General features: G+C 32.1%; 2 protein-coding genes and 1 long non-coding RNA gene across 8 annotated transcripts; 2 read left to right on the top strand and 1 right to left on the bottom strand.

Moving 5' to 3' along the window:
• Positions 1 to 266: 266 nt before the first annotated feature.
• On the top strand, positions 267 to 4,185 carry LOC110660759 (uncharacterized). Of its 5 annotated transcripts, none has more exons than XR_009142597.1 (5): positions 275 to 1,012; positions 1,196 to 1,345; positions 3,258 to 3,356; positions 3,741 to 3,967; positions 4,054 to 4,185. It is a non-coding gene; the product is annotated as an uncharacterized LOC110660759 (long non-coding RNA). The 5 variants fall into 5 exon arrangements; XR_009142599.1 differs by having other exon boundaries at positions 3,758 to 3,967; XR_009142598.1 differs by having other exon boundaries at positions 278 to 1,012; positions 3,830 to 3,967.
• Positions 4,186 to 4,193: 8 nt separating this feature from the next.
• On the bottom strand, positions 4,194 to 9,027 carry LOC110660757 (hexosyltransferase GAUT11). The gene is made up of 2 exons (XM_021819180.2): positions 8,408 to 9,027; positions 4,194 to 6,045 (listed from the first exon to the last, which is right to left on the bottom strand). Exons 1-2 carry the CDS (start codon positions 8,558 to 8,560, stop codon positions 4,591 to 4,593), a joined length of 1,608 nt encoding a protein of 535 aa, XP_021674872.2. The 5' UTR covers positions 8,561 to 9,027; the 3' UTR covers positions 4,194 to 4,590.
• A 2,829-nt stretch (positions 9,028 to 11,856) lies between these two features.
• Positions 11,857 to 18,352, top strand: LOC110660760 (ADP,ATP carrier protein ER-ANT1). 2 transcript variants are annotated; one of them, XM_021819181.2, is made up of 4 exons: positions 11,857 to 12,038; positions 13,909 to 14,194; positions 16,964 to 17,335; positions 17,747 to 18,352. In XM_021819181.2, exons 2-4 carry the CDS (start codon positions 13,937 to 13,939, stop codon positions 18,056 to 18,058), a joined length of 942 nt encoding a protein of 313 aa, XP_021674873.2. In that variant the 5' UTR covers positions 11,857 to 12,038; positions 13,909 to 13,936; the 3' UTR covers positions 18,059 to 18,352. The 2 variants fall into 2 exon arrangements, with proteins under 2 accessions (XP_021674873.2, XP_057988362.1); XM_058132379.1 differs by lacking the exon at positions 11,857 to 12,038 and adding an exon at positions 12,060 to 12,200.
• The last annotated feature ends 525 nt before the right edge of the window (positions 18,353 to 18,877 follow it).

Raw genomic sequence — 18,877 nt, forward strand, 5'->3', positions numbered from 1 at the left:
TTACCATTGATTCTTGACTTTTATAAAGCTTTTGTTTCCATGTAGAGTTTCTTTGTCCTACATAAGGCATAACATTGGGCAAAAACTGGATAATTACTTTGTCCCAAAAGTACCACATTTTGATTGTGTGAGTAACATATTGTTTTAATCACAGCCGCCTTTTATATTTTTTATATTGAAAAAATATGTGTTAAATTTACCTTTTGCATTAATCATCTGGAATATGGAATTCTTTGAGCAGCCAATTGATATGAGACACCATTGTGCCCATTTCACTTGCACCGGCAATAACAGAATACGAGGGTTGCCTCCAAAGAGATTGGTAATGGTATTCAAACTCTGGTAATTGCTTGATGAAGTATATGAATCTAGGATGACGTACCACTCAAGCACTTTATGCTTATGGTCATGTTCAAGTTGAACTCAGCTAGAAAGATTAATCTTACCAGTGTCAGTTGTTACTGCAACATGTTTCCTGGGTTCTGACTTACAAGTGTTAGTTTGTTGGATTTTGGTATGTGAATCCTTCATAACCATGGCATCGGTTACCATCCTACAAGACAAAAGTGCACTAATCAGATTCTGTAATAAGATTGTAGGAGACATTTAATTGGAAGGTTTAGATGAAGAGAACATTTAGGGTAGGGTACATTCTTTCTATGAGTTGTGCCTTAGTAGTTGTACATTCATTAGTGTAGGACATTTAGTTGTGCCTTAGGTCTTTTTCTTCTTCTTTTTTTTTTTTTTTTTTTGAAAAAAAAAATATCTGGAATGAGATGAGTTTAACTTGCCTCGTTTCTTGTATTTGGCCTGAGGTTTGTCAACCAAAAAAAATACCACCACCAATAACGTTGGAGAGAAATGTCCTCCATATGAAGATAATCTTTTGATTTTACAGGCAGAAGAAGCCAGGCGTTTGAGCAAAAGACGAAAAGCTGAAACTCCACGTCTATTGGAAACAGAGAGAAGACAAAAACAGCGGGTAGAAGAGGTTCGAGAGGCACAGAAAAAGGTTTGGGTTCATATCCCCCCTCCCATTTTTTGCTTACGTATTTACCATGTCTTCTAAATAATATTGCTTCATTTTCACAATTTTCATCATTTGTTATATATTCTTCGTAGTTGGTATTCTTATTAATCCTTATAGTTTTCCTTTTATGATTTGTATTTTTATGATTGATGACACCAACTGCAGGATAAGGAAACTCTGAATTTGAAAGAGCAAATTCGCATTGAGGTAAGGACAAAACTGGATAAACTGGAAGCTAACTGTAGAGATATGGCTTCATTTCTTCATGGCCTTGGAATCAATATTGGAGGTGGTCTTTACCCTTTGTCTTCTGAGGTGAGTAGTTGCCTATTACTTAAAAATAGCTTTTCCATTCCCTAGGAATAGTCATTTTACTGGTTGGTGCATCAATATGAAGAATTGCATGATGAAATGCTCTTGTCGAAATAGAGAAGAAGAAAAGAATAGAGATGAGAAATTGGAACGAATTGCTTGATTATTCCCTCAAGCTATGGGGTTTATATACAGGTTGAGAATACATCAACTAGGAAATACAATCAATCATATAATTATAGCCTATAATCTCTATAACCATAATCACAGTATTCACACACACGTTACACACAAATAGCTAGCATTCTAACAGCTCTATTTTTTGAAATTGATGAAATATTCCATTCCAAGTGGACTAGGTTCAATTAATATGGACACAATTGACCGCCCTTTCTCATTCACATCTCCTCCACCAAAACCTGCCCCCTTACTGTCGTTGTCTGGTATAATGAACAACTTTTTGAATTTTCTGCTATAATCAACAAACAATTCTTACTTTTGTTTTTTTGTGCTGCAATAAACAATTCCTGCATTTTTCATTATCTCAGTAGTTTCTCTCATCTTCTGCCAATTAGATTTTTTATATTGCTTAATTGAATTATCAATCTTAGCATGCATGAATTATAAGACCTCCATGCCAGAACATATAATTCCTATGTTGTTATTTTTTCCTTCTTCCCAAACTTATATCATATTCCCATTTGTTAATTTTTCCTTGTTCATTTGAATTCTAGTTCAGAAAACTGAAACGCTAATTTTCAAGTCCAAGTCCTATGTTTCTTGGTAAACAAGGATTTCAATTTTTTTCATATTGTTTATGATATTTGTGTTTAGAATCATTCTAAAATCAGGTGGAAATGAAATCTAATTGTTGAAAATAATTTTCAATATTATTGCTAAGCTATTTTAAACCTCATAAAGTTAATTGTCAAATCATTGAAATCTTAGAAATAATTATCTCCCCTGTTGCCATTTTTTTAAGGATATTATCAATTAAATTTTAGGGATAATTACATTAAACACCTGAACTTTGAAGGTGTTTACAAATTTAACACCACACTTTAAAACCTTACAATGTCAACCATGAACTTTATAACCATTACAATTAAAATCCTTATTGAATTTTCATTTCCTTTTTTTTTCCATTTCTTTATGAAATCTTGAAAGAAGGATCTAAAAAAAAAAAATCTGTACATATTCAAATTTTTTTATGCAATGATACTTGATCTATGAATTATAGTTAGAATTATTCAACCTTGTATTTAAAACTTCTTTTTGAGATCCTTTTCACAATACCAAACTCTTTTATATAAAATCATGTGTTAAATCAAAGATTATTTAATGGGTATTTAAAACTTTAAACCAATTTTTGTCAAACAAAAAGTTGGCTGAGAAATTTTAAAAATAAAAATTCAGTTATTGTGGTAGGTATTGTAACATTTTAAAGTATGGGCTCAATTTTCAAAAACCACTAAAGTTCAGGGTCCCCTAAGTTCTAGCTCAAATTGTTGTAGAAAGGACAAGTTTTGGAAATTGGGCATTCTGGGAAGTCAGTGGAAATATGATCTTATAATTCATGTTCTTGCTTTGCTTGTATGTACCAAATTAAACATTTAAATGGAATAAATTTTCCATTCCAATAGCATTAATCGAAGTAATCTCAGTAGGGGAATATAATTCATTTCAGCATGATTCCATCTGATGAACCAAGCATAGCGTTAAAGATTGAATCCTGACTCTGATTTTCTTTCACTTGCTCAGTGATATATCTTTTGTATCTTTTACATGGTGTTCAAATATCAGGAAAGTAGCACATTAGATTCTTTTTCCTCCCTTGACCTGCTCTCCTCCCTCTTGGGCTATTTGGATCTTTGTTGTGATTTTTGTTCCCTAATATGTTAAATTAGCATTCCAGGTACGTGCTGCTTATAAACAAGCTCTGGTTAGGTTCCATCCAAATCGAGCATGAAGAAGTGACATTCGCCAGCAAATTGAAGCTGAAGAAAAATTTAAGGTTATTTCTTGTGCAAAAGAGAAATTTATGTTGTGACATGATGAAAGAAGTATGATTAAGATCACTTCCAATTTTTGATCAGTCTAGCCAATCTTTTTGTTACATTATATAGGTTGAGCATATGTTAAAATCTTCTTATACCTTAACCTTTAGTTTTTCATTTGCCTTTTAATAATATCAACGTAGTAACCATGTTTATAATCTTTGGTGCATCATTTAGCTTAATAATTGTTTGACCCATATTTAATAGCGGGAAAAAAAAAGTGTCGGAGGCTGGTGAGGTAAAAGGAATGATTTTGAACACTCTCGCTGCTGTGTATTCAAGTACTGCTATGTTGAATCCCTTAAAGATGAGAACCTTTTTCATTTTTATCTTATTCTTAGGGACAAAATGTTGGCAGGTCGGAAGCGAGCTTTGATTAATTAGCACAAAACTTGGTAACTAATGCTGTAACATCACTGCATTGTAACAGACCATCGTGAGGAGTTGGAAAGAAACTGTAGATTGAGCAATTATCCTCGATTTGGTTTTGCTTTTGTAGTTTGCACTCTCTTACTTTTGGCTTGCCTCTGCAAGATGAGAACTCCTTAATTCTCCTTTGAGAGCTCAGGTATTGAATCCCATAGAACAGTGAAAATGATTGAATTCCCATCTTTTGTAAGAATTTTAATTAATGTTGTAAAATGAATTAAGCAGTTGCCAAGCTGGAGGATCGCATTGCAAGAGCCTTTACCACAAGTGAACCAGAGGCCTTCAAATTCTGAGTTGAACTTTCTTTCTGGTAAAGGTCCAAACATTCAAAAAAGAAAGGGGAAAAAAAAGGAAAAACTGCATAATTTCATGCTCAAGGAACTGTGAAAATTACATTTTAAGAACTCTCACAGTTATATCAAGAATCCAGTTGATGTTCAATTACATTATAATCCAAAAGATCTGAAAAATTATTACAAGAATTACTAGGAACAAAAATTTCTACAGCTTGCAGAAGAGGAAAGTGAACCCCATCAGCCAAAAATGAATTCTCCACACCTTTTCACCCAGTAAATTTAAATTCTCTAATGTATAGAACTTGTTCTTTTCCCATTTGGAAACTATGAAGAAGAAGAGGAGGAAATAAAAGAAAAAGAGAACTCCTAACTAAGTCAAAATTTTCTACTTCTGACTCTACTATGCAATCACCGTTTGAGGGTATTGAAGATTGCATAAATTATCATAATCAGGAAGTAGCACATTTCAACTTATGACACAATCTTGGAAATATGGGTGACTTTGATTTATGTACCTTTCCCATAAAGGCTTGTACCTGCCAATGGCTAACTTCAGCCATGGCTTCATGTTCCCATTGAAGTGAATAACCGCAGCACTCTCAATCAGACGATTGTCAATGTTCATATCATATCCCAAACCTAATACATGCCATCTTCGATCAAGTGGCTCTGTCAGTCCATAAAATGCTAGAAGAGCAGGAGGAAGCGTTCCCAGCTTCCAGAGTGTTCGATCAGCATTCTGCTCCTGCCAGTAATGATACTTCGCAGTCACATTTGCCTTTCTCCATGCAATCAAATCAAAAACATTCATACCAAATGCCCATCCACATGCCTGTGGGTCGAACTTTGAGCTGATGATGGGGTTTGAAAAATTGAGATACTTGTAATAACGATGAAATGCTTCAAGACAAGTTTCCACAGCTCCATTGACATTTCCATGCAGATCCAACAAAAAAAGTTGTGTAAGATCCTTTTGGACAACAACATCATCATCAAGAAAAACTATCTTTTCCAGTAGTGGATAGATCTCAGGGATGTAAAAGCGAAGATGATTCAGCAAAGACAGGTATTTAGGATTCCGCAGTTTTGGCTCTCCCTTCATATCTTGATAACCTGAAAAATAATAAACCCGTGAATCTTCATCATGAAGCTGTTTGACAACAGGAGCATACGAAGCATTCAACCAAGAGAACTCTTCTACATTCTGCACTTCTGTGGTGGCCCCTTTGAAGTCATTACTGAGGAACCAAGCCTGCATAGCTCCATAGCTGATTCCATTTGTGACTATGTGGAAGACTAACTGTTTTGGATGGTCAGCATTGGAGATTGTGGAGTTGACAACCACAGAGGTAGCCAGCACATTGTCTGAAAATATGCAGAAGTGATAGAGATTGTTATCCACAACTCTGGGGGAATTTCTTTTCTCTTCTGCAAGATCTTGAAGGGGCAGCTTCTTAAGCCAATCAGTTGTGAGCTTTACTTTCAGGCAATGGAGACTCTTGGGAAGAGCTTCAGCCACCAATTGCCCAAACATTGTGCTCTGAACTGTTGCAGCATTTGCTCGTTCTTCAAGGGCTTGAATATGAGATTTCATTGTCATTATGGTAGTAGCTACATCATAATGGGCATCTTGTGCCTTGAAGATTAGAAACGATAGGCTACTGATTATTGGCTCTGCTTCTTCTTGTGTTATGGGCTCCCCTCTCATGGCAGCTTTTGAAAGCAGAAGTTGGCAACTTCTGATCTGCTTGCTCAGCTCCCATGCAAGGTGAAGGTTATTGTGCTCCTTTGCAATAATGACATAAGCCTTTGCGAGTGTCATTTGCTCAGCCAACTGCCGTGCAAATGAGGTAGCACTTAATATTTCATTAGTGAAGTTCAAACCTTCATGATTAACTGGCTCTTCTCTTGCATGGTTCTCCTGGAAAAGGACGCCAAAGTAAGTCCATATTTTACATAAAACTGTGCCTATAATGTACAACTAAGTTTTAATGTCATTCTGAATAGCATACAGCTTTCATAAGCAAAATAATCTTTAGATTATGTCACTAAATTGATTGTCTAAAAGGTAATGTGTAGGACATGTCAGCTATCAGAAAGTTAATATGCATAGTAATTAGTAATGCATGTAAAATGAAACATTGGTTATTGTAACATGTTTGATTTCCAAGAGTACCATACGACAGTTATGTATCAATCCTTCTAGATAAATGCTGGCTTGCACATCATCTAGATGTCCTAACCAAATTCTCTGAACCAATGAAATACCCGCTTACAATTAATTAGAACTTAGCCTATAGCAGAGTGAAAAAAAAAATCTTTGATGACCTTGAAATTTAATATCTGCATCTTGGTTTTAAGCAATGCCTTATGAAAAGCACCACAGCCAAATTCAAAATTCATTTGCAACTGTCTCACTAGATAACACATGTCTATAATCCTCAGCCCCTCACAAATGTGATGCAAGATTCTAAAGCATTCAACTGAAAAATGAGACTTAACCACTGTGATGCATGAGAAGAATATCTACTGGTTAGAGAAGTGCACAAAAACCTTACACTGCAGTATTTTGAACATTCATGCATTCCAGATTTTTCAATCATTTGAAAAGTAGACAAAATATACAGGACAATATTTATTGCATTATCATCATGAACAAACCAAAGGAAAGAAATTCCAGTAACTTCACTTGCCCGACATAGCAGAAAAGTCAATATAAAGGGAAAGAAACTGTACTGACTATAAAAGGGCCTCAATTTTACTTAAAGCTCTCACTAGTCAGTAGTCACCATTATGAGCGTATAAGTAAAGGTTTTCAGATAGAAGAACTGGCTATGTGTGAGAATATGTGAGGGTGCAAGAGACAATAGAAAGCAATTACAGATTCCTCCAGTAGCGTGCACTTATTCATAGTGCACAAGTATCATTTTATAGCGTACTTAATTGTCTTAAGAGGGGGGCCAGGTAGGCTGGACAAAATGGTCTACTTATATATACATATAGCAAACATCTCATAAGGATTTGGATTTCCAATCCAATTACATCAATTACTATTATGCGATGAAAGAATGAATCATTTTTCTCCATTCTTGAGGTTTAAAACCAGCTATATATTAAATTAAAGACAACAGAAGTCCAGTTAAACCAATTAGTTATGGGAATGGAGCATCCACCAATTCACAAGCCAAAATCTCAGAATCATATTATGAGTTACTCAATTCAACATGGTGCTCAGCAGTTGGCACAAAAATAATAAGAAAATGGACTTCACTGTTATACTGTACGAAAGATGGCATAAGAATATCAAAATTATGGATGTAGTTAATGGAAAAAGATGTTCATCAATTAATCGACATCCTCTATTTGCAGAACTTTAGCATTTAAAACAATTAAGCTTTACTCAATTATATGAATAATATGACTGCACATCAGCTATACAAAATCCCATTTCATGATTTAAATGGAGAATTTAAAGGTAGTAATTGAATTGGTATAGTTATTGAAATAAGTCCCAATTTCAGGGCTTGTCTTTCAGTTCAACAGAAGAAGAAACAGGGGAGCAAAGTTTTGAATTTGAATCCCTAATTTCCTGAACTATGGGCAGGTCAAGTACCAGAAATAGTATTGTTTCCATAACATAGCAATCCAGAAATAGCCTCACAAATACTATCCAGGCTGACAAACACATTAGGCCTGTAACGTTCACCTCCACTGATCCTTTTGCTCCTCTCTCTCTATACTAGAACTAGACACTAAAACCCAATAGAAATTGAGAAGTATATAGATGCCTCACAACCATCAAGGCTAGGAAAAGACATGTTATTACTACAAACCAGTATTGGGATGAATGCCATGCAAAAAACTTATCTCACTGAAAGTTTAGCGAGACAACCAAACAGAAATCTATAGCATCTCTATGTCACGTAATTAACTAAAAATGAGATCGTGTATAAATATGCATGTATTATTACATAATTACATATACAAAACTGCCTAAATGTTTCGGCTAATCAGCTTACATGTTAACATACATATATCAAACTTTCTAAACCTTAATCATAACAAAGCTAAAGAGGAAGCAGTTCATGCCTCATGGTGGAAAAAAAAAAACCCAAAGTACCAATAAATTTGATATTGAACAACATGTCTTATCAATTAGATAAACTTCCTAAGCTGCAAGATCACAAAATCAATTTATTTATCAAACTAAGCACATAAATCTAAGCGCCAAAAAATAAAAAGATGAAATAGAAATAGAAGAGCAAAATTCTCTGTACCCTAACCTGTATAGGCTGCTTAAGCTGATCTTCATGGTGATGGTGGTGAAACACAAACAAAACTAGCCCTGCAATCAAGAACATCCCAAGAAGCGCCCAGATCCACTGCGATAACTTCCTTCTAACCGGGCGCCGGTAGTCGGCCGCCCGCCTCCGCATCTTTCTCCGATCCGCTCTCCACAATTCACAGCCAAATAATCAAGATTTCAAATCCACGCATATCCCAGATTAACAATACAATCAAGAAACGATAAAAACGTCACCAAAGCTATAATACGAATGAAGAACTCATCACCAGCATCACATAGGATATACACATAGCAGCCCACAAATCAAGAATTAAAAAATGAGGAGACAAAGGAATAATCAAGAAGCAATAACAAATAACTGATAAGCAATGACCGGAGAAACAGGAAAAGGTGGAGGCTTTCAATCAAATATAACAAGAAATGTGACGGTGATCTAGGTTTGAACAGTATATGAATTCAATCAAAGATGGGCTCCTCTTGTTTTTGAATTTGGTGTAGGGTGTTAAGGAGCTCTAGCGGCCTGGCCTCTCTTTGTAGTGAAGGTCTGGGGAGGAAAAAAGGAACAACACAAAGGAATTGACCAGCATAAAAGATGAGACCATGTGATGTGATTGCTTATATTCAATAAATCTTTACATATTTCTACTGTGAGTATTTTATTAAAAAGTAAAATTATTTTATTATAAAAATTAAGACAATATATTAAAATTTTATAATTTATTTACATAATTTTATAATTTAACATATTTTTTACAAAATAATTAATTATGAAAATAAAAAAATATTATTATAGAAATTATATATAATGCAATTACTTATTTTAATTTAATACAATTTTTTATAATGAATTGGTAATTTGAATTTATTTGCTATATATATTTTATTTATTAAATTTTTTAAAAATATTATATGTGTATTTTTTTTTTACATTAAGTGATGTTATTTTTTTGTTAAATTAATAAAATTTTCATTATTAGCAAATTTTTATAGAAATTACATAAAATAAATTGTAAAATTTTGTTAGATTGTCTCATTTTTAATAATGAAATAATTTTATTTTAAAACAAAACCAAGTAAACCTTTCACTATATGTCTCATAAATGTCCATCAAAATGACTTCATCTTGTAATTTTTTTTTATTTCTACTTCTCATTTTTTATTTACTTTTATGTTAAAAATTTAAATTCAACACATCATAATTTTAAAAACAATTTTAATATTATTAATTAAAAATAATTAATTAAATTATTTTTATAACTTCAAAAAAAAACATTTTTCAGATTAAAAAAAATTATATGGTTTTTGATAATGAGTTAAATTTAAATAAATAGCTAGATATTAATAAATCTTTTAAATATTAGGATAAGTTGGAGGACCTGTTTTGCAAAAAGGAAAAGTGAGTAGCATTATAGAGAAAGTAAAATTCAGAAAGAAAAAAAATATTATTTTCTTTGCAAATCCCTTTCATAAAATTAAGTGATTTATTTATTTCATAATTTAATAAAAAAAGTGAAAATTAAAATTATTATATTTATATTGAATAAAAAAATTATATTAAAATAACTATTGAAGCGATATAATAAAGAGGAAAAAATAATAACACTATTTTTTACTTTTTTTCACCTAATTTAATTAATAAAATGGTTTTTCCACATAAATATGCACAATTTTTTTTCCTCCTTTCCTTCTTATAAACTAAGGAATTAAACTTTTAATTTTTTTAACTAAATATGAAAATTATTTTTTTTTCCTTTTTTTTTCATTACAAGAAAAATTCGAAAGTTTCTCAAAATTATTATTATGTAAATTATAAGATAAAGTAAGGATGATATAACAAAAATTGGATTATATTTGAAATGACATAATTAAATATATAATATAATCATGATTATATCATATTTATTTTGTTAAAAAAAATTAATATAATAATTATAATTATATAATATAATTAATTATACTTTAAATAACCTAATAATTTATATATAAAAATTAATAAAATTATAATTATTTATTTTTATTATTTTATTTATCATCAATATTATCATTATCATTATTTAGTCACCTTCATTATTATCACCAATATTAACATCACTGCTACTATGTAGCTATTATTATTATCACCGCCTATCTCATTCTGCTATCGCTAAGCGACATCATCAGTGGATTAATTGACCCATTGACATTTCTTAAATTTCTTTTTATTTTTTCTTGATGCCTCTTGAATTTTATTTAATGCCTCCATTTGAAATATTTTTCTTATTCTATATAAATTTTGTTATATAAGATCACTAAAATTTTGATCTAAAATATATAAAAAAATCTTATAATTATTTAATTATTTATTGAAGAATATAATGTATGAGTTAAAGTAAACAAAAGTTTATATTTAATATGAATGCATTATTTATATATTTTAATTATCGATAATTATTAATATCTGTATTTAATATATATAATTAAAATAATATATACAATATATATATAACTCTTTTTATTAATTTTTCACAAGTGCTATAATTAATGATATAATTGAATATTATATATTTCATTTCAAGACAAAATTTAATAAATTAAAACATAATTATATTTTTATTAAAAAATATATTTATCTATTTATTAACAAGTCAATATTTTGTAAATACAAGTAAAATAAATTTTTTGAACAAATTTTATAAACGCAATAATATAAAATTTTTGTTTTTATTGACTAAAAAATCTGCTTCCACTATTGCTTATTATCACGTGATCATTGTCGTCACCGTTACTGCATGATCATCATTGTTATCGTTACCTTCATTATTATTATTATCACTTAGTTACTGCAATCACCATCACTATAAAATGATAATAATAAAAAATATTAATAATTTTAAATTAAAATAGTATATCTTAAAATTTTATTATTAATTTAATTACATTTCATTCACATATAAATAAAAAAAATAAAATTGTAATAATAATAACATTACATTTTTACTTTCCTAAATAAAGTATTGTAGATTTTGATTTCATTGTATAGTAAATACATTCTATTGCTTGAACCAAAATGCAGTCTTAAAGTGTGAGTGTGTGTATATATACGTATATATATATACACAACACCATCATTTGATAAGTCAAAATTTGGATTATTTGTAAATTAGGGATTTTTATTCATTATTTATTAATTAACTTTCATATCTTTTATATTATATTATTGTCTTTTTTAGTTTATATATACACTCCATCCAGTGGAATTTCCAAAGACTAATCCATGAGCTCACCCTGAATTTTTCACGAGCAAACCGGTACGTGCGGTAGGTAGATCTCCAATATTCTTGCATCGTAGTAGGGCAAGAAACGTAAATTCACAAATCTAGCGGTGTGGTATATTCTATTGTAATAAATTGGGGGATATAACTGCAAATTTATCACTTTTGTTTGCCATTTTTCAAAATAAAAAAAAAACCCTCCTCCTTGAACTGCCAGCTCCAGGACTACGAAAAATCTGCGACAACCATATCTCTCTATTTGCGCCCTTCTAATAAAACTCGAAGAACAGAAAATTGCCGCCCAAATCCCTCAAATTACCATAAATTCGCCATTCTTTAATTCTCAGAATTCTACAGGTTCTTACCTTTCATTCCTTTCTCTTCTTCATGTTCTATTGTGTTCTGTAGAGAAAATTTTTTCCCCATCTTTCAACTTTGTATTCAATTTAATATCTTCTTTTGGATTCTTTAGAGCTTCATCTTCTTGTAAAGAAACAAATTTTACATGAGAAAATGTAGGTAAGGAAGTTCTTTTTTTGGGGAAACTTTGTAGATCTTCCGTTGTTTTTCATATTAAATATTTTTTTTAGCTTGTCTTTTTCCTAAGTTTTCTCGGTAACCAAACAGAATTTGGAGGCAGATACGAGTTTCATTGAGTTTTACGCTTTAGCTTAAATTAAATTGTCTTAATAAGTTATGCTTCGATTTTTCATTGGTTGTTATATTTTGAGAATCTGACCTTAACTTTGCGAGGACTGGAGACCTTCTTTGGGTATGGTTGATATAAGATCTTAATTTATGCAAACTCATTCTTGATGCACATGTGTTTAACCTATTGGGTTTTAGCTTGTGACCCTGAATTTGTGCTGAAATTGCATACTAGTGTTCAAATTAGCTCATTATTTTCTTTCTTAAGTTGTTTATGGCAAATCCTATGAGCAATTGAAAATATAGTTTCAAAGTATAGGCTGTACCTGTTTTTGTACCTGACTTTTCTTTTACTTGCAATCAAATTAATTGCGTCGTATGTGCGTTGGGTATTCTTGCGTTTGTGGAACTTCACTTCTTCTCTGTTGTTTGGTTATATGAAGGTTAGCAAACGACAAATTTAACCTATACGTTTGTGCCAGTTACATAGATTCTACTCCCAAATTAGTAGTACAACAGCATAATTATCTTTGATCCTAAGTTTGTTTTCCTTACTTTTCTACGGAAGTAAAATGGCTTTCTAACTTTGCTGCTGAATTTCGGATAAAAAGAAGAATGCTGGGACATCCAACTGATAGGAAGGCAAAGTTTTGGATAAATATTGATTGCATTATATTTAGCATTGTAATGCTGTTTATTTGATAGAAGAGTACATTTTCATTCTGACTAAAGGCACATTCTATTTGTTTCTTTTCCTTTACCATTTTTTAATCCTTCACTATAAGTTTTGCCCTCTCAAGATACCTGCTCACATTGAGAATCTGCTAATACATTGGCAACAAATGGTCTTCTATATAAACTTTACCTTCTTCTTACATCATAATTTTGTTAGAACTGAGATGCTCATAATATCTGATTTTCTGCAAACAGATTTTCACTTTTGCTTCCACTATTCCTAATTATTTTGATTATTTGACAAGTTGAATTATTAGGTAGTTTCAGCTTCTATGGTTGGTGAAAAACATCTAACATCAATTTGCTTTTATATTTTTAATTTTTGAAACCTTAGTTTTAGATGTTGATAAAATAATGTAAATGAAGAGGATTTTGTATCTTTGGATCTTGACTTTGTTGTTTGGGACTCGGTCGATATAATGAACTTTACGCAACTTAGTGCAGTGGAGGTAAGAAACCTGTTTAGCCATTTTAGGACTATTTATTCTAGGAAAAAGTTTAGAAAATAGTCGTGTAGTTTTTGCTTATTGACATATTTCAATATTTTTGCATTATTAGATTTAGAATTAGTGTTCATTTATTGATTCCTATATATGTGTGTGTGTGTGTGTGTGTGTGTGTGTGTGTGTGTGTTGTTATTTCAGTATGTTGTTTTGAGTGATTGATAACTAAATTGAAGTTTCAGATAAGTTGTTTTCTCCTTTGTATTTTTGTCTCTTTTGTGGCTGTGCATCAATATTTCGGCTCTCCCTCTCTCTCTGTCTCTCTGTCTCTCTCTCTCTCTCTCTCTCCCCTAAAAACTTTAATTCAATGGAAAAAATGTGTTCCTTTCTTATATTTGCAGGGCTGAGAGATAAAGAGAGCAGATAGAAATGGCTAGAAAATCTGAAAAATTTTCTGCAGATTTTGTAATGGGAGGGATGGCAGCTTTGGCATCAAAAAGTGCTGCAGCTCCAATTGAAAGAGTGAAGCTTTTATTGCAGAATCAAGGAGAGATGATCAAGCGGGGCCAACTCAAAAGACCGTACATGGGCTTTCGTGATTGCTTTAGAAGAATCTTGAGAGAAGAAGGTGTGTTGTCTTTTTGGAGAGGCAACCAGGCCAATGTCATACGATATTTCCCTACTCAGGTTCTTCGCTTGCTCTTGATAATACTGCCCAACTTTGGCCTTGAATCTAATTGTTTGTTAATGAGTTGCTTAATTATATGCCATAAGTTTAGGTTCCATGATACAGGGTTGTTTCAGTTGCCTCTTTACAAGTGCCATTGTTCAAGTTATTCATTTCATAAATGGGACATTTCTGCACTTTTAATTACTTATTTATTTTAAGATTTTCTTACCATTTTTAAAGCATAAAAACCAATTCTGGGTCATTTTTAACAAGTTAATAAAAATGTATCAAAACTTGGTTCAGCATCATGTTCTCAGAGCTTGGTTCCACTTGATGATTAAGCATCAAACCAATTGGGCTCGACAATTTTAAACTTTTATAGATCTATTGGTCTATTAACAACCACTTTCAATACAAGCCTCTTTTACATGGTGAATCATCTAAAATTAGGGTATTTAGTTATTACTTTGAGATGAAATGTTCTGTTAATTTAAAATGCCTAAATACATCAACTTTTGTTTGTAAAAGATTTATAGATTTGAAAATCTGTGCCAATAAAAGGTACACACACTTATAATTAAAACTGCTAATATATTTGGTATTTCTATAATTATTATATTAGGCTGTCACCTGTCAGGCTAGTAGCTTAGTGATCAAGTTTAAGATGCAGTGTATGGTATTTGGCTGGGCCTGTCAAGCAATTTTGCAGGAAAAAGAAAGCTTGAAGTTGTCGCAATTTGCTTGTGCACACAAGCTTGAGCTGTTCAGAGTTCCAAACTCAAGCTGTTTTCAAGTTTGTTAGTTTGCTCAAGTGCCTCTGTGGCAAACACTTTTTGGGCATTACACTCTGCATGCTCCTCTGCATTACACTCCCACAAACTGCCCTTAAGTATGTTATGATGGGAGATTCTATGGTTACTTTGTTAAAACTTATTTTCTAGATAACTGCCATTAGATGAATTAAGAATGATTCATCTAATGGTAAAAACAACATAATGCAAACAAAATGAATAAAAAAACAAAGTAAGCATAGAAGGCACCTTGATGCAGTATCGGAAGATTCAAATTCTATTTAGGAATATTTCTGTTAATTTTCATTGTAAAATTAGGAGATTATATTTCTGTTATTTTGGAAATATTAGTACTATTTCTATTATTTATGAATTCTATTATTATTATTATTATTATTATTATTATTATTTAGGAAGTTGCATTTTAATTATTTAGGAAGTTTATTTGTTTAAGACTCCTAATTAGTATTTGATTAGGGTTTCTTAATCCTAATAATAGTAGGATTAGTCTATAAATACCTATGTAGTTTGGGTATTTTTCTTAGAGTTTATTTTATGGTTATTATGGAGAATTAAATGAAGTTATGAGAAATTAGTTTCTCTTGAATTTTTTTTTCTCCCCTTTGAGAATTTGCTTCTCAACTCTTCTTGTTCTACATCACACCTGTTATGATTATTCTCGGTACTCAAGATTATTTTAGCAAAACTTAAATGGACAAATGTTGTGGCTCAGCTGGGTAGCTAGTGTGCAGCAGAATAGGTTGAGTGTGACTAGAGGCATTTCTTGAAGGAATTCTGAGCATGCTAAAAGCTTTGCTAGATGATGGTTCACTAGAGAAAGACTCGAGTCTTTCTCCCTCTACCTTTCCTTAATGGATCATTATGATCTCCTTCAAGTTTATTTATCTGTTAAAATTGATAATGTTATCTACATTTTCAGCCTTAATGGAGTAGGTAACAATGTTAATGTTGCAGCAATTTTCTAAATGGATTATTTACAAGAACTTTTCTTTCATTGCCAATGGCAACTTTTATAAGTTGTCCTGCCATTAAACAGTCCTTAAAGAGAGAATAAGACATGCATTCTGAAAAGAGCAAGGACTATCAAAGGCAAAACATAGCCAAAGTAAGTGAGGAAAGGTAATAAGAGGTGGAAAAAGGAGAGAGTCCCACCCCTCTGTTTTTCCATTATTCGCGCCATGTGGCAAAAAAAGGAAAAGGATCCTTGATGAAATTCTTTTAATATTGAGAAGAGCACTGCATTCTAAGAAATTCTTTTAGTTGTTTGAAAGATGACAAATTGGCATGTGGAAGATGGGGGTGCTTAAATGGTTTTGTATTGATGACTTTTTTGTTATGTTCCAAAACTTAAGGTCTGGTTGGCAGTTCTGCTTCTTGGGAACCGTTATCTACAGAAGAACAGGGATTTAAGACCTTTTTTTTTCCTACCCCTATATGAATAGTGATTAGTGAGGCTAAGGCTATGCAGAACTGAGATGAGTTAAAATTCAAATTTTTATATGCTTTTGCTTGCCAAATCTAAGACATTGTTGGATGTTATCTTCCCAGTATGCTTATGTAGTATTCTCCCAATCTTCTCTTTTTAGTTCTCGGTATCGCTTATCTTGTGGACTATCAACTATGTACTAGCTATTGATCGCCATTGTTGAATATGGAATTTTTTTTTTTCAAACTCATAGTGCTTCATTTTAAATCTACAAGCTGATCTAAAGGAGTTCTGAGCATGAATTCTGCTACTTCTGCTTTGCTTAGATATCAATACATTCCCTTAGGGGCAAGTTTGTGATCCTAGTGAAATGGTATATGCAACACTCTGCTCCACAGAACATATAGAGAGGAATATTTAGTTTATCATTCTCCAATTTAGTTTGTTACCTTGCTTGTTTCCTTGAGCTTTTTATTATCACAGGGTCTTGTTTATATATATGATCTTGCCTAATCTAATTACTGAAACAGATGCTCGATTGTCCATAGGCTTTCAATTTTGCATTCAAAGGTTACTTCAAAAGCCTTTTTGGACATTCAAAAGAGAAAGATGGTTACATAAAGTGGTTTACTGGAAACGTGGCTTCAGGTAGCGCTGCGGGGGCAACAACTTCGCTTCTTTTATATCATTTGGATTATGCACGTACCCGGCTGGGGACTGATGCAAGGGAGTGCCCAATTAATGGTCAACGTCAGTTTAAAGGGTTACTTGATGTATACAGTAAAACCTTATCAAGTGATGGAATAGTAGGCCTTTATCGGGGATTTGGGGTTTCAATAATGGGTATCACCCTGTACCGTGGCATGTATTTTGGCTTCTATGACACCATGAAGCCCATTGTTTTGGTGGGAACTTTTGAGGTAAGTAACTCCATCTTTGGTTGCAATCCAATTTGGCAATGTTTTTATCTATGGAGAGAAGGAATTCGCATCACCGTCAATCTAGAGCTTATTTTGATTCCTTTCACTGAAGCGTGATTCTAAGCTTCAATACATGGATATCTAGGGGATAGTCTATATCAAACATGAGTGTTAGATGATCTTGAGCATTTGATAGAGACTGTTGATGAAGTTCATAAAAATATAATCCAAGTGTCTATCATGTTCGAGTTCATCAAATATCATGGGCTTATTTCCTGAAGACTGGTAATAAAATTTTAGTTCCAGTTAATGTGAATGAAGTTCAGGTTGTATGATGGTTTTGAGAGAGAGAGTGGGGGATGTCATTTTTCACAGCTGATAATGTAATCTAAATGTTTGTGTATTTTGCAGGGGAATTTCTTGGCTAGTTTCCTGTTGGGTTGGTGTATCACCACAGTCTCCGGGGTCTGTGCATACCCCTTTGACACTTTGAGACGGAGAATGATGCTGACTTCTGGACAACCTGTGAAGTATCGTAATGCCTTGCATGCATTTCGCGAGATCATTCGCCTTGAGGGTTTCACAGCATTATACCGAGGAGTTACTGCAAATATGCTTGTTGGAATTGCAGGAGCTGGAGTACTAGCAGGATATGATCAGCTGCACAGAATAGCAGTTCGTCATGGTTCTGTTATTGAGCCACAAAAAAATACATTCAACTGATATCTTGTACATTGAATTGTAGTTTTTTTTCCCCTTCTCCGTAGCTTCATAAATTGATTCTTGCACGCATTGGTCATGACAAACTGTGAAAAGAAAGATAGAAGAAGGAAACGAGGTGCTGGCGTAGAGCATTTGATCTTTTAAGGCGGCTTTCGCCCTCAACAGTGAACACCACCAACAGTGTGAAAGGATATCTCCATTGTGCATTATTATATGTTAATATTTTTTGGTGATGTTAGCATGGCATGATGTTATAATTGAATATATTCATGTATATATTCATGATTTTCTGTATTTTTTAATTATTATTATTAAAAAAAATAATATATGTACTAAAATAAATTTAAAAATAAAATATTCTTGTAGTATTTAACATTCAACATTAAACAATTAGTAATATTTGCTAAATAATTACTAATTATCAATCATTAACTATTATTCATCAATTATTAACGACCCTAATGATTATCAATTATTAGTGAGCAACTAAGTCAAACTTGTCCAAGCGTAAACGCTACGCCTTCAGCAGTGGAAAAATAAAACCTATTTGATGAGGAGAGTTAACCTGTGTATGCATAGAATCATTATTTTTTTAGTGTCTTTTCTTCTTCCATGGAGGACAAACATTATTTTGGAATTGACAAATTTCAGTAGCTGCTTCTGATGTGGTGAGGTTTATTTACAATATTGCCTACTGTTTTTAATGTGAATCTGTTTTTTTAGGTTGTTGTTCTTTGGAAATTCTTTTTGTTTTCTTGGATTTTCTTCTCTCTGGTTTTAATTAATTTTCTTTTAGAACCTTTTCTATAACTTTATAAA

The sequence above is a fragment of the Hevea brasiliensis genome, chromosome 13, assembly GCF_030052815.1.
Source record: "Hevea brasiliensis isolate MT/VB/25A 57/8 chromosome 13, ASM3005281v1, whole genome shotgun sequence".
In the NCBI taxonomy this organism is placed as follows: domain Eukaryota; kingdom Viridiplantae; phylum Streptophyta; class Magnoliopsida; order Malpighiales; family Euphorbiaceae; genus Hevea; species Hevea brasiliensis.

Excerpts from the sequence above, each read along its gene's own strand:
- LOC110660760 (XM_021819181.2), top strand. The coding sequence starts at position 13,937 with ATGGCTAGAAAATCTGAAAAATTTTCTGCAGATTTTGTAATGGGAGGG. Across the intron at positions 14,195-16,963 it reads TACGATATTTCCCTACTCAG|GCTTTCAATTTTGCATTCAA; the intron begins GTTCTTCGCTTG and ends GATTGTCCATAG. Across the intron at positions 17,336-17,746 it reads TTTTGGTGGGAACTTTTGAG|GGGAATTTCTTGGCTAGTTT; the intron begins GTAAGTAACTCC and ends TGTATTTTGCAG.
- LOC110660757 (XM_021819180.2), bottom strand. The coding sequence starts at position 8,560 with ATGCGGAGGCGGGCGGCCGACTACCGGCGCCCGGTTAGAAGGAAGTTA. Across the intron at positions 6,046-8,407 it reads AGCTTAAGCAGCCTATACAG|GAGAACCATGCAAGAGAAGA; the intron begins GTTAGGGTACAG and ends GTCCTTTTCCAG.